The following is a 15,286-nucleotide window of genomic DNA, read 5'->3' on the forward strand; positions in this document are numbered from 1 at the left end:
GTAACTATATTATATATATGTATATTTAAACGTAGAATTCTGACATTTCATAAGTGTTGCTACTAAAAAAGTTCTCCACTGCATAAGGGACGTTGAAATTGCATTGACTCGTATTGAAATTGAAAAATGTGCCCGGTCAAAAAGGTTTGTAATCTCAGACATGTCAAAAAATGATAACTGTCAGAATTCTACGTAATTAAAAATCAGAGCATAAATAAGCTCATCAATAAATAAATAAAACACACACACAAACCAAGTTACCTGTCTCACAACAGAGTCCATATCCTGCATCATTACCAGTAGATTCAGCATCAAGGATAGTCCGTGCAAGAATCCCTTGCGAAGGTCGTCGTCGAATGTGGTCGGAACAGAGCCAAGAAGATACTTCACGTCGTATAGAATGAACTGTGCACGTTTGAACGCCATCGAAAGATGGTTACGGTCAAATTCGAGGCGACCCTGAAAGTTTTATTAAAAAAAATAACGAAAATTCTACACGTTCTTTTATTTATCTTTTAAAACGTTTCTTTATTAAACACATGTGTTTACAATACATAACAGCTATAGTTATTTAGGCAAATGTATTGATAAATTCTTAAAAAAGGCAAACTAACGAAACTCATACAAACTCTTGCAGAGAACAGGCATCTGTATCAAAGACAAGTACAGCAAAATATTTAAAGGGAAACATTACAATAATAAAACAGAAAAAAATACAATTACCATAAACTTGATTTGTATTTCGTGTATTGTGTATTTCGTATACAGGTTCAAAGACTTTATTTCTCAAGAACGACAAAAATGTCACTTATATGAGAATAATACTTTAAACATTACATTGTAGTCGTTCTTAAAATAATCACAACAAAAAAACGTATATGCAATAAACTTTAAAGTAAAAGTAACCAATGAAATATGAATTTAAAAGTAACTTTGTCTAACATATTCCCATAGCTTCTATTTCAAAGAAGTAATATTTTTATAAATTTGTAGTTAGTTAATTATACAGCTGCGCGCCTTCGTAAACATTTTTCGCCGTAGTTCGTACGTATTTTAGGTGACGCAAAATAACTGGTTCGACGCATACTTCTATTAGTTACACGTAAGCAATTATACAAATATGCAATTATAAAAATATGTATTTCTTCTTTGCAATTGTTTTTGGTGACATGACAACATTGGCTGCATCTTACCTCAGCATTGCAGCGTCGATTGCATTCGCTGACAAACGTATTCATGACGACATACAGCGCGTCATGCTTCGCAATGAGAAGATGCGCAAACGTCGGCGTCGTGTACAATTGCACTGACAGCGACGAGATCGAGAACGAGTGATCGTGATCGTCTCGGATGAAATCTTTGAGAATCGTACCTGAAAAAGAATTTATTTTTAAAATAAATTATATATATTTATGTATTTCTTTTCATAGCATATAAAGCATATACGTTGATGAATGTAATGTCCTATATATTTAATAGAGCATTCATCTCTTTGACTTAGAAGCGTCCAAGAAAATATTTTTTTAAATCATCTCATATACGTGGTTTTGAGCTCATATTGGATTTTTGTTTAATCAAAATAAAATACAAAACCAGTAGACTATCGCTGTTCATATATTAAAAACTCAACTCACCATAGTTCTTCGTGAACAGAATAGCCATGGTCCTCTTAGTAGAGTAGTCCATCAAAGTAGTAGCGATGAGTAATCTATGCCACGCGGTTCTTGCAGCTTTCCACATATGGCAATCATTCTGCATCACACCGGCCGCCACGCCCCCCGACATGGTGGACCAGGATAAGCCACTGCTCAATCCTTCTTCTTCACCTAAGGCCACCTGACTGAGCACCAGACGAAGGCTGGGCTCTTGGCTCACGAAGTTTTGTAGCCTATTGATGTGGAAAAGGAAAAAAATAATACAATTTTATACCTTTTTGTAGGTCAAACAAAAAATACGTAGCATTTTATTATTTTATTAGCGGTGGATCTTTTTTTAGTAGCAACACTTATGAAATGTCAAAATTCTACGGTATAAAAAATAGAGTATAGTTTGCTTATGGTTTTTTTAGCGAATTAAGATGGATTCATCTCAAACGTTTTAATTTTTAAATTTATAAAATTTAAATTTTATTTAAGCAGATACTTTCATATAAATAATTCATTGATCTGTTATTAATAGCACCAAACAATTATTTCGACCGAGCCCTAAGTATCATAGAAAATATTACCATCATATTATACGTACCAGTTAAGCAGCTTCATGGCGAAGGTCTGGTGCGCAACGACGTGCGCGTGCATAACGAGCACGCGTAGTTCGGGGCCATGGCGTGACGTGAACCTTTCGAACATGGCGAGCCGGCTAAGTAAATACGTCCGCACTCAACCGCGGTATCGTTTGAAATGTGGTTAGATATTTAATATCGCAAACTAATATGCTTTTTATAAGGATGTTGGTAATTGGGACAATCCAAGAAATTTGGGATACGATTTAAAGATATATCAAAAAAAGACCTCGTAATAAAACTTTAATCATTTGCTCTATTGTAGCATAACAAAACTGTCAATTTAAAAACCATTTGTCAAACAATACCACAGTTAATAAACATGAAAAAAATTAATGTCTACAAGAAGCTCTAAGCCACAACATCAATTTCCATTTTATATAATTATCAAAATTAAGCTCTATTGCCTATACATAAGTTGTCTATCAGAAATGTATTTATAAATAGATTTTGTCTGTCGTTTTTATGAATTTCCATTCATTCCAAACCAATATTAATAAATTATATAAATTTCTAGTGTATACAGTTTATTTAACATTAATAATTGTTGTTCAGTATTTGATAAAGCAAATGAAACATCCGAACGTATTAATTTTAAATAATCGATAAGAATATATAATATAATAAATAAAAATATTCGACTTATATATATTATATAGAAATATTTCCAATAATAACTAAAAACGACAGAATTTAAATATGTACACCAATGAAAATCGTCTTACCTGCGAGTCCGCCTCGAATTTAAGCGACAAATTGATATAATATGGAAATTAATGTATATAATGTACTATTCGGAATATTTTTTATAAGATTAATTATAAAAAAATGATTTTTTTCGGACATTTTTAGATTTTTTGTATCCTCGTACGTAATTAGGTATAATAAACACAATGTTCAACCACAGAAAACAGATTATACCAAACTGTATAAGTATTTTAGCTAACGTATAGACGTCAGTATATAAACCAAAGGGTTCTTCTGCATCAAAGTTAACTTTCAAAAGCATTACAAAGTAAAATAGCTTATAAAAACTAATTAATTTATATTGAAAATTGTTTTAGTTAAAAATATCTAATCTATCGTACGTCACGTGACACAAAATGTGAGAGCGTTTTACGAAGTGATACTTAGTTGCAAATATTGCAATAGTTTTAAATATGTTTGTACTTACATCTCGATATCAGTCTTGAGTTTATCACAAACTTGGAACGAGTTACACTTGACCAGCGCGCGACCCTCGCGGTCAATGAGACTCACCAGCTCCACTGAGTCGCGGTAGTTGCATTTCATTACCCGCATCAGTGTTGTTATTACCTGAAAATATTTATTAATAAAATGCGGCTAATAATCGACCAAAGAGCATCAAAAAAGTCTAGAATTAAGTTTCACGTGACAACGTCATAACAATGAAATTATTGCATAGTTTTATGAATATATTGAATTGCCATTATTTTGTATTGATAAAAACAAGCAGGGAATTCTCGGACGCATAGGCCAATCGAGTGGCAGAGGGATAGATGCGGCGTAAGCGTACAATGAGCGTAACGGGACAATGAGTCATGCTTTCGTGCGTGCAGTCAACGTTCATCGATTTATTAGACGTTGTCACGTCAAAAAGTTATATTACGGATAATATATTGGAAGCCTTATAAAATGGCGTAAAAGGCGTAAGCGTAAATAAATAATATTATTTACCTGTTCAAATGTGTGCGTTTCGTCGTTATACAATACTGTGCAATAACAGTCCGGCTGATCGAGTATTTGTAACAGATCACGTTCGGCGTCTTTCAATCTGAAGTACGAAAAAAAACATTGCATTACAGTGATCAAATGAAAAAAAATGATGAGTGTTTTCAGCTGCCAACTGAAATATTTCCGAACCGAAGAAAATAGCGTACCAATTCTTAAACGATAGTCAACGCATTCGAGAGTCTTCTAGCATTGAGAATGTCCATGGGCGATGTTATCACTGTTCAATAACAAAATAAATAAAATTACCTGAGATCATTGGGAAGCCCAGGTGCATGGTCAAGCGTGAGCAGTCTAAAACAATAAGACAGACAAACAGAGGCAACTATCTTCATTCGCTCTACTATTTCGGGGCCGATGTTCGTTTGAGTCTCTTCTTTATCGTCAGTTCCCTAAAACACAACACAGAATAAACAAAGATTGTTATGAAACAAGTTAGCGATAACTTTTCCGAAATTTTTGGATGTATATGAACACGAGGCCGCAACAAGACTGGTGTTGCCATCTCTGTAACTTAACCTTAACTCTAAGGCTGCATTTAGTGCTATACAGATCAGTAAAGAGCTCGCAGCACGGTTCGTTCGTATAGTCGACCATCTAGTGCTCCATCATATCACAGATAATCATTGCTAGTTTGCGGCTCGTACGTACATGCCTGGACAGATTGTGCATCTCTAGATCGCCGTACGGAACAGGGACGCGAGGGAAGTTCCGGACCGGATAGAAGGACGCTTAGTTGGCAGTGAACGCAAAAATCAATATCTGTATCTCCAGACCTATTGCCTGGAGCTATTGTACAGATACGTGCATCCATATGCCTAAAAAAATTCGCTAGCGTCCAATGACAATCAATGACGTGAGCTATGTTGGCACTAATGTTAGCATAGTCAACACAATCGTTTAGTAATTTTTTAACACTATTAGTTCTATAAGAGGTACGAAAGAATCTCTTATCCGTTAGAACAATCACAGTCAAACTAAATGCGCCATATTTTTATCTTCTTATACCCTTGGAATGATTTAATTAATAGGTAATAGTAATAATTATTACGAGCTGATTTTCAATTTCAAGCCTTGGTGGGTCAAAGTTTTCATGGGGATATCGAACTTCTGAAAATATTCTATAGCATTAATGAGAGATAATGTAAAATTCTAAAATTGCAAGAATTTTCAGATTGGTTGGAGTTTTTCTCCTATGCAATGCTAACAAACAAAATATCAAATCTTTCTTCTTTGTATTATAATTTAAGTTCGCAAACGTAAATCGCGTTTACTTCAGTATAGTACAATAATCATGCATTCTCACCGCATGTAGTTCACAGCAGGGTTCTTTCTTCCAGGCCTCTGCATCACCACAGTCGCAGCATCCACCTCCGGCGGACTGACCCATCTTGTACTTGTGGTGCCTGTGAGCTGACACCTTGAAGCACTCTACGCATAGGACGCACGTGTTGTCCATACCTGGAAATGTCGTCTTAATAAGCTTCAAATAAGTCAACAGATACGACGTTCTATCATGGGTTGTTTAATTTACACAATTAATATATATACAATATACACATATATATAAGCTGCCCCCGCGTACGTTTCTCCTTAATGCCTACCTATTTAGTACATACCAACATGGAACATTTTGCTATGCTACCCTAGAGACTGTTCGGTTTTCCGGAATTCCGGAGAGGGAGGGACAAATAACTGCCCCAATAAAAATAAAAGTAATAGAAAAGGGTAGAATATTAAAGAGGCTCTCACCACACTCCCTGCAACTATACGCCGGTTCGCCCTGCTTAAAAACTCTGCCACAAAGCGTCTGTCGACGAGGTGGGGGAGGCCTTTGAGTGTCCGCTGTACCCCACACAAACTGCTCCAGGGGCTGGATTAGAAGCTTTAACGCTAATTCCTCATCGAAGGACGAATCTGAAAATCAAAATGTCTTTTGAAATTTCTAAAATAATGCAATTAAATGTACGAGGCTGTACATTTTTCTCAACCTTTCATAGTTTACGACTTACGCCCCGAGAAAATAGGCACTCTCAGTAACAGTTGAACTGTTACTTTGCACTCATTATTTTCAGAGCCATTAACAAAATCATGGGAGTTACACCCCGATAGTATATCGATGCGCAGACAATCTCTTCGACTGTTACATTGCATTCATTCGTTTCACAGCAGTTAACATTTCATAATTTCGATTATATTCTGTTTTTGTACTCGAGTGGTTAAAACAGATTAAAAAAAATACAATTAGTTTTGACATTTTTTTTTGACTTTACATTTATTTAAGTATTCTAATTATCCTGGTTTTACTTGTTGTATGCTAACCGAGCATTATTAAACAATACTACTTTTGACAAACTTTTTCTCCATACATACTACATATTATATCTAGTGCTAAACCAACAAAAGTTACTATTCAAACGCGAAAGATATGATCTATTGGGGGATGATGCAAAGTTCTTAATACCGCAACATACTAACCACGACATGTCCTATTGGGTTGCGGCGAATATATCCTAGGTACAGTGATACGCCAATGATCTTGGAAATGTGTTGGAGCGAGTACGCCTTCCCCCATTTTCGTCCTCCATAGCTCCACCACAGCGTCACCTCGGGCTGGCAATGTGAATCTGAAAAGCACCTCGTTATCATAATTTATTCTCGGTGTCGGGTTATTATTTCGCCTGTGATACCCTAAATCAGCAACAAAATAGTCAATGACAGCGGATGCATAAAAATGTTGAACTGCCTACGTCACAGAATGCTAGCGTCACGACTCAATAGTAAATATGAATGTATTTGAGGTACAATAAATGTTGTAATTTTGGATATTTGTAAGAATGCTACGTAAAATTCTGTGAGGTGAGTCTATATTCTGAAAGCTAAAAACCCCTGGGTATATAATCAAGTTTTTACATTGACAAAACAGAACATCAATTTTATTATATTGAATGGAATCTAGACTCAATAGCTCACTGAAGAGCTATTCAATCAAATGGAATGGCTGCAGAATTTATTCAGTGCATTTTTACTTTTCGCTTTACTTTTTCATAGCAAAGTTGTCAAGTCAAAGGTGAAATTAGTGTTCAGTCTTAAATTGAACATTAATGCACACTCGACGCGCTCTTAGGATCTGCGCACAAACTATGACCCTTCTATGTTCTGCAGAACATTTTTGATATGCCAGAGACAAACATACAGTCGACTCTTAAATTTGAAACTCTCGATAAATTAAAAAAAGCAGATCCTTTTAATTGGTCTCTTTAAAATTGAAGGAGTCCTATCTCGGTCGCCAACGTGTGCTTACTTGGAGTCCTGATCTTCCCTACCCTACTGTACCAGTTTATCAACCAGAGCCATACTTGGATAAGGGTAGGATTCAAAGCCAGAAACGACAACATATAAAAGAAGCTGGATATTTTACATAGAAACGACTATGTGACTATAAAACACTATTTACACATCATTTTTAATATAAATCAAATAAATCAATGGCGCTAGAACCTTTTTAGGTCAAGTCCTCAGATTTCTGTATCTGTTACATGATCATTTGTCAATTTAATAGGCAAGACTCGACGTCGACTTCGACTTTTTGGGTCTAAGGCAAGCCGGTTTCCTCAATATGTTTTCCTTCACCGTTCGCAATAATGTCAAATACACGCAGCAGAAAGTCCATTGGTGCACAGCCGGGGATCGAACCTACGGACTCAGGGATGAGTCATGAGAGTCGCACGCTGAAACCATTAGGCTAAAATAGTATATTACTAAGTCCCTCAGAACTAAAAGGCATACGAAAATACTCTAAACATGTCAAACTTAAAACACGTCTTTCATTAGGGAATGTAACAGGAATGCAACATTTAAATATAAATCCGAGACACGCTTTAATTAGGTTGATAGAGAATGTTTACTAAAAGTAGGACATTCTCCAGAATTTAAACACGGCCATGATCAATATATAAGAAATCTACATTCAAGATAATAGACCTGTATAGTATTCTTTGCTGGGACATGTAATTATTTAGCTAATGTATATAAATATTGTGAATTCTTTTTTAAAGTGTGGAGTTCCTTGCCTGTTTTTCTCCACACGAAACTACGTTTTGGAAGGGGCAACTAGAATCATCTTTATATTTTATTAACGTTCAAATTCTAATTGGAATAAATGATTCGTAGTCATAGTCATAGTCATATTTGATATTTAACTTTGAAACAATAATTACGATTATTTTTTTCTCAATTACAAAAGTTCTTTACTGCGTTACACAAAAACTTATAGTTGTATATATCCATTGTAAATAAATTCCTACAATGTAACAAACTTATAAAACTGAACACGTTTTTAAGAACTAAACGAAAACTAAAGTTGTTATGTTTTTAGTTAGAAGTAAAAGAAACTAATTAGTATTGAGGGGTCTTTTTTTTGGTAATTACATAAACAGCAATTTACTTTTTTACACATACACACATTGTGTAATGTGTAGTATGCTTGAAAACGAAATGCATTGCGAACAAACGGCCCTTAGCCAGAGGGGTTAGGGCTAACTAAAAATCATATTAATTTAATACCAGCCTGCCCGTGTGTCGTACGAACTTTTCAGCTCACCGGTTAAAGGCTATTATCACGTATAATGTATTATTAATATTAAATATACATTCTATTTCACTCAATGAATAATTCTTAATTTTTCAACAGCATTTTCCTGTTATACTCGTGAATGAAATGGATTTTAATGAATGAAATCTCAAAAATAGTCACACAATTATACACATATGTTGTTTTTAATATATTTGGTTTATACATACATAATCTATGATCGTTGAACTCAGCAAGTATTATGTGTCTTTTATTCAAATTTGTTATTAAAATATACAAAAATTAGAATAAATATTTGTTAATTATTTAAATATATCATCAAATTTATGTTGTGTCATTGTGATGTAAATAAAGTGTTAAGAAAACCTCATAATGATGAACAACTAAGGTAGCTAACATCTTCTACCTACAAAAATAAATAACAGAAATGTGCACATGGCAAGAAGTACAGAAAAGAACCGGCAGCGCACTCGCGAGCTTTCTGTTATAGAGTGTACCGTCATGGAAGATAACACTTAACCCATTTAATAAAACACAATTATCATAAAAAATAATATATGACGATAGATTGAAATGAGTTCACATTAACATTACACAAATAATTATTTACACAATGACGTCACGGTATAAAAATACAATAGTGATATCAATCGGTTCGCAAAAACTTGCATAAAATTACGAAAGGGACAGGAAAATTATTTAAAAAATATAAGGTCATTGTAAACATAAACAAAATGTATGATAGGATAAGTTATAGTGCAACGCGTGTGAAAAAGATGACGTAAAGATCCGAGATACGAAGAGTTTAATAATATAGAAGGCAACCGAGGATGAAATCAGGTTACGTAGGCCTTCTCGTATGAGGACGGCGTCGGGCGCTCGACCGGATAGGACGTGTTGCCGGTTCAGTGCTGCGAGTGAGCGTGAAAATATTGCGTTGAGTACGCGTATTAATTACTGAGTGTTCTAAAATGTCGGTAGGCGTTAGCTACCGTCATTTATTATTGAAGGTGAATTAGTTAGAAAACTATTGTTGTTTTCTTTGTGTTATACGACACAATTGTTTAAAATGGAAGACTTTCAAATGAGTGACGGATCCCGGGAGATGACAGGTTCAGACACGGAAACAGAGGAGACACAATGGAGAAAAACTACCCAAGTTGCTACTGTAGGCTTGAGTAAAGCACGTGAAGCATTAAAAGCGATACAGGAATCAAAGGTACAGGAAGAATCTTCGGTGGAGGAAATAAAGGAATGGGTTTTTCAACTATCCGAAAGAATTGGCGTGCTTGCATTAAAATCGGGAAACACAAAACCAAAGTATGCAAAGGAAATGAAAGCAGCAGCGAGGGATATCAAAGAATTAGCTGAATATCTTCCTCAACAAAATCAAACGGAGGAAATTATTCGCCTTAAAGCGAAGTGTACTCGTGTAAAGATGCGCTTGGAGGAATCAAAGAAACAGATGGAGGTACTTAAGAGGAAGCTTCTAGCCCGGTCTGATAATGGTGCTGAAGGGCTAACGGAGGTTTTAAAATCATTTGGGAAAGATCTGAAAAGCGAAATTATGCATTCAACTGAGGAACTTTTGAAGAAAAAATTGGCGAATATAGAAAATAGGCTTTTACCTAAACAGTTAAAGTCGAAGTCGGACCAAACAGTAGTTGATCAATCGATAATGACGTTGGATCTACAGACCTCACCGGAGGGAACTACACGCCCAGATTGTTGGGCTAGTGTTGTTTCGAGGAAAGGAAATAAAAAGATAGTGCAACATGAGGTGGTCCCACCCAAAGGAGGGGCATTGCTCACTGTACCCCGGTCAGCAGCAGTACTAGTGACATTAGAAAAGGAAGCTGAGGAAAATGGTGTTACATATGCTGAGGTTATTAAGAAAGCAAGGAAGAGTGTAGCTTTACCTGAGTTAGGCATAAGTCACATAAACATCAGGCGGGCAGCTGCAGGTGGGCGTCTTATTGAAATAGAAGGCGAGGCATATAAAGAAAAGGCAGATTTACTCGCCAGTAAATTAAAAGCTGCGCTTCTTACAATGGCGAGAGTTAGTAGGCCAGAAAAAATGGTGTGTCTCAGGGTTAAAGGCCTTGACGATGCAGTTACTGCCGAGGACGTAATTGCTGCCCTGTCGAAAAAAGCAAACTGCGCAGCAGATTTAATAAGGTGTAAAGACATTGAAAGGCGATACAGAATAAGAAGTGTGCTTGTTCATTGCCCAGTTGCAATAGCAAAAATAATTCTGGAAGGAGAGTGCATAATAGGATGGAGTTTGGTGGAGGTAGTTCTTCTAAAATTACCCCCATTGCGCTGTTATAAATGTTTGGAATTAGGACACACACGGGCGTCATGCACATCCACGGAGGACCGTAGCAATGTGTGCTATAGGTGCGGAAAAGCGGGACACAAATCTGTCAGATGTGACGAAGCACCACATTGTGTTATATGTGCAAGCGAGAACATGGCGGCGAATCACGTGTTAGGTGCAAGAAATTGCAACCCTACTGTAAAGACTTCTCAGGCGATGTCAATGTAATGGAAGATGGTTGCTGCAGCAGCCAGTCACGGGGTCTCTTGGTAGAATGCTAACGCGAGCCCAAGTTACCCCAACAGTGACGTGATTGGTGGGAGGGGTTTAGTGGGTAGGGCTTTAAGCGCGAGTCCCACACTCTGTGCGAAAATGCATTCCCCTAAAAAAAAAAAAAAAAAAAAAAAAAAAGGCCTTCTCGTATACCTGGACCAAATTTAGGAGGTACTAAAGAAGACACAAGTTAAAATTACCCATAACCAATTAGCATTATAAATGTCATGATAATGGATGAAGCGAATATATCAGGTCTAGCTAATGAGGATCTTTGGTCGCCTCTACGCGTTCGGCAAAACGGGGTGTTTATATAAATAAAATCAAAATGTTGTTTATATTTCATTAATTGTCCTGTACCGTACCAATATTGCTTTTTTTATATTTTTATACAGTCTATGTATAAATAGCCATGAATCCTGTTTATGATAATAATGATATCTTCAGAAGTATTCAAATGTTGAATGTATTTCTGAAGTGAATTTTCTTTAGGCGCATGAGGGTAGAGAATTTGTACGGTTGAAACGCAATAATCATTATTTTAGCGTCACAAAGATGTGCAGCATTTTTGTCCAAGAAAAGGGAGAGAGCGATTGAGACAGATTGCGAGAGAATGAGAAAGTGCGAAGGTAGCATGAAGGAAAATAAAGAAACTAGCTGCTGCCGCGAACTTCGTTTCTCCTCAGTGCCTACCTTTTTAGTACGGATATTATGGAACATTTTGCTTTGCTACCCCAGAGACTGATCGGTTTTCCGAAATTTAAACTTTTTAGGTTTTTCTGTTATTTTTCTCTATATAAACTGCAGAGTTCATAAGTTTTTAGTTGTCAACTAAATAATGGGACACGATCGTAGAGGTTTGAAAATTAGTACTTTTGTATTTAAATATCCTAAGGAAACCGGCAAATTTAAAACCCTAAAATCGATGATGATATGTGTCAAACACAAGTCCGATCACCTTATATTCAATAAAAAATATCAAATAAACGGACGCTCTCCGAGGAATACCCATTAAGAGTTCTAGCGCCACTGAATTATTATTTGTTAAATCAAATACATGTATTATACTGTGGCCTTGTTTATTTTCATATGTGATACACTAATCTTTGCGTGCGGCTTTACCTCGCTAGGTATTTTTATCTTTCCGAGCTGTGAAGTTGCCAAAATCTATTAAAATCGTGCTACTTATAGGAAACAAACAGACCGACGAACTCATTTGTATTAATATAAAAGTTTGTTTTTATTAATCCGAATTGAATTAATACTAGTATGCACGTATTCGATTGTTACACACACCACATTAAGCAGAAACGGGGGCAGCTTGTAATATATATATTAGACTGATTAAAAAAAAATGTTTGAGTAAATATATCTAAAAAGCTTTGTTAGACAAAAAAAACCTTCTAAAAATGAGCTTGATATCTTGAAAATTGGGCGAATGAGGGGGTCCCCTTTCCCGTTTAAAATGCATTGAAAAAAAACTTTTTTCTTTCTATTTATTGTAAATCGTCGAAACAATTTTTTTCAAATTTCCCTTTTCGGTGTCTTGTAGGAAATTAAATTCTCTACAAAAAAGGTTTCTTTCAATTTTTCGCTAAAATGCATAGGAAAAAGTTGCAGGGCTTTGACAAACGAAAATTATAAAAAGTAAAAAAGTGCGTTTTAATGTTTCTATTAAATAAAACATCATTCTTTTTTATTACCTGATTAGTAAATTTATTTTATAATTTTCATAATAGCACACACTATTATATGTATATATGTTTCTGCCGGAACTACACACCATTGAAGGTCACAGTTCCTAGTTTGCTTTTAGGTCACATTTTAAAGCTTTGTATATACAAATTGCAAAATAAAGCTTATGACGTGGGAACAAAGGTGCACACGTAATGACGACGGTGTTTTCATCTCGGTCAACGACTCTGGATATTTTATAGTTCGTACAAGTACTAAACCTTAATGTATACTTAGAGATGACACAAAATATAAAATATCGTCATCAAAATCATCATCGCGGCAGTTTTCGCATTGTCGGAATATTCTCGTAAAACAGTTTTTTTTACAGATCAAAAACAAGAACACAAATTTAATAAAGTTATTTAGTTTTATTTTATAACAACACAAGTGAAACATAATTACGCAAAACTAATTGTGGACTTGACCACAATTGGTTTTATCATTTTTTGATAACTTGACAAATCATTATAAATTTCATCTACAGAAATATCATTTGAGAAATCTCCGCGTTAAAGTTTTATAGATAATTTAGCAGTTTTTTATCATTAGTATGCAACCTACAATTCTCCTCTTAATACCGGGTTCACGTAGAACTTAATAATAGTACTATGTTTGGCTCATGACCAAATTAACGTCAGTCGAATTTTTGCCCTTGTATGAGCAACACCGAACTAGTATAAACAGGAAATAGTATATACTATGAACCAGTAGCTGATCGCGACGTGAAAATAAAACCCTTTGATCATTTAATAGTTTACTTTTTCTTAATAATTTTTAAATTGAAGAATATAGCCGACACGTATTACATATATACGAAGAATTACTACTAAAGACAATAGTTGTAAGTGTGTGCGTTTTAATGCGATCCTAAAAATCGATTTCCTTCGAAAACACGCATTTTGATAAGTCGAGACTAGCGTACTCTTTATTATACAGGTTTCGTGTGATATTGATAAATGATCAAACAAAAATGTTAAGTATTTGAAATGATACAGACATACAGACATCTTTGTGTTAAGGTCTTTCTCCCATATAATTACATTCACGACGTATCTCTAACCGAACCATAAATTGTTGTTATTCAATCACCTTGCGAATTATCATTATCTGTTATTTGTTTATTTAATTCGTTAAAATATTTACGCCATTCCCTCTTAGCAATTGTAATACATTTGCTTACTAGACGTGGAAGAATTCACTTGCCCAATACTAAATCTTGAAATTCTTGAATAGAGAGAGAGTGAGAAAGGGAGATCGAGAAAAAATACACGCTATTGGTTGATGTATTCGTTTAGTAGTTACATATTAGAACTTTATAACATCTTGTGCAGTAATTTTTATCATTACCTCAGATACAGTTTCAAAACAGTGTAAATATAAATATACAATTACATGGAGTGATCATATACTGGTACATGATCACCTATTGGGGCTTTTACTAAGTAATTAATTAAGAAAGAAGTTTCACTTATGATGTGTACTTTGAATGCACGGAACTTTTTTATATTTGCAACTTCTAGACAATTGATTTAAAAATTTCATTGGACATAAAACATACATGCAAAATTTTACATTATGTAAAGTGAACAAAAAACGCTATATTTATCTGCAAAGCCCAATCGTGACAAGCTGAGACATTCCTCAAAAAAGCGGTCAATTCAGAATGCAATACGTGCACAGGACGATCACACCTGTATGTATGTGAGATTGGACTATTTATTATTTTTAAAGCCATTTAAAAGACAACGAACTCACAAAGGAAAACAATATAAAGGTCATTGCCGATTTTGTTTTGTCTGCTTTGTCATACGATCAGATGTCTTCAAAGCTTGATAATATTGAAATGACGCATTCTACTTCTCTTGTTTTTTAATATAAAATAATAAAATTAGGTTATTTAAAATTTCTAACTTCGGCCCTAATAATGGTATATTGTTGAAAATTAAACGAAATTAAATTCATACCTCATATCGCAAGTTTCTCATCCACAATACTTAAAAATCTTTGTCGAAGTTCACACTTACTCCAGTCTATCCAATTGCAACAACTTAAATTTAATTCTACCTTCATTTAGTTCAATAATCAATAAACGTCTAATGGCAACCAGTTTAAGCAATTTCTTAATGACACTGGCAGAAACTAGCGTTTAAGGCAGTTACTGTTGCAGACTTAGTTTAAACCCTAGTGCTCATAGAAGTAATATACTTCTTATACATAATAATGTATAATGATAACCACAGTGAATATTGTACAAAGAATGTACAATTTTGTTTTGAGTCAAATAAAGTTATTTTTTTCTTAACTTTTGTTAGATTGCATATTAAAATAC

General features: G+C 34.8%; 1 protein-coding gene across 2 annotated transcripts in view; it reads right to left on the reverse strand.

Annotated features, from left to right (window-relative positions):
• Window positions 1–15,286, reverse strand: part of LOC110996838 (E3 ubiquitin-protein ligase UBR1) — a 38,524-nt gene that overhangs the window by 15,132 nt on the left and 8,106 nt on the right. Inside the window, exons 3-12 of one of the 2 annotated variants that reach the window (XM_022264702.2) lie at window positions 6,512–6,660; window positions 5,786–5,950; window positions 5,340–5,494; window positions 4,283–4,425; window positions 3,980–4,076; window positions 3,456–3,598; window positions 2,245–2,337; window positions 1,635–1,888; window positions 1,194–1,372; window positions 262–459 (exon numbers count right to left, since the gene is read on the reverse strand). In XM_022264702.2, coding sequence (XP_022120394.2) covers window positions 262–459; window positions 1,194–1,372; window positions 1,635–1,888; window positions 2,245–2,337; window positions 3,456–3,598; window positions 3,980–4,076; window positions 4,283–4,425; window positions 5,340–5,494; window positions 5,786–5,950; window positions 6,512–6,660 — 1,576 coding nt within the window. Of the gene's footprint in view, window positions 1–261; window positions 460–1,193; window positions 1,373–1,634; window positions 1,889–2,244; window positions 2,359–3,455; window positions 3,599–3,979; window positions 4,077–4,282; window positions 4,426–5,339; window positions 5,495–5,785; window positions 5,951–6,511; window positions 6,661–15,286 lie in introns of both variants that reach the window. The other variant, XM_022264701.2, reaches the window with a different exon arrangement.

The sequence above is a fragment of the Pieris rapae genome, chromosome 16, assembly GCF_905147795.1.
Source record: "Pieris rapae chromosome 16, ilPieRapa1.1, whole genome shotgun sequence".
NCBI classification, from domain to species: Eukaryota; Metazoa; Arthropoda; class Insecta; order Lepidoptera; family Pieridae; genus Pieris; species Pieris rapae.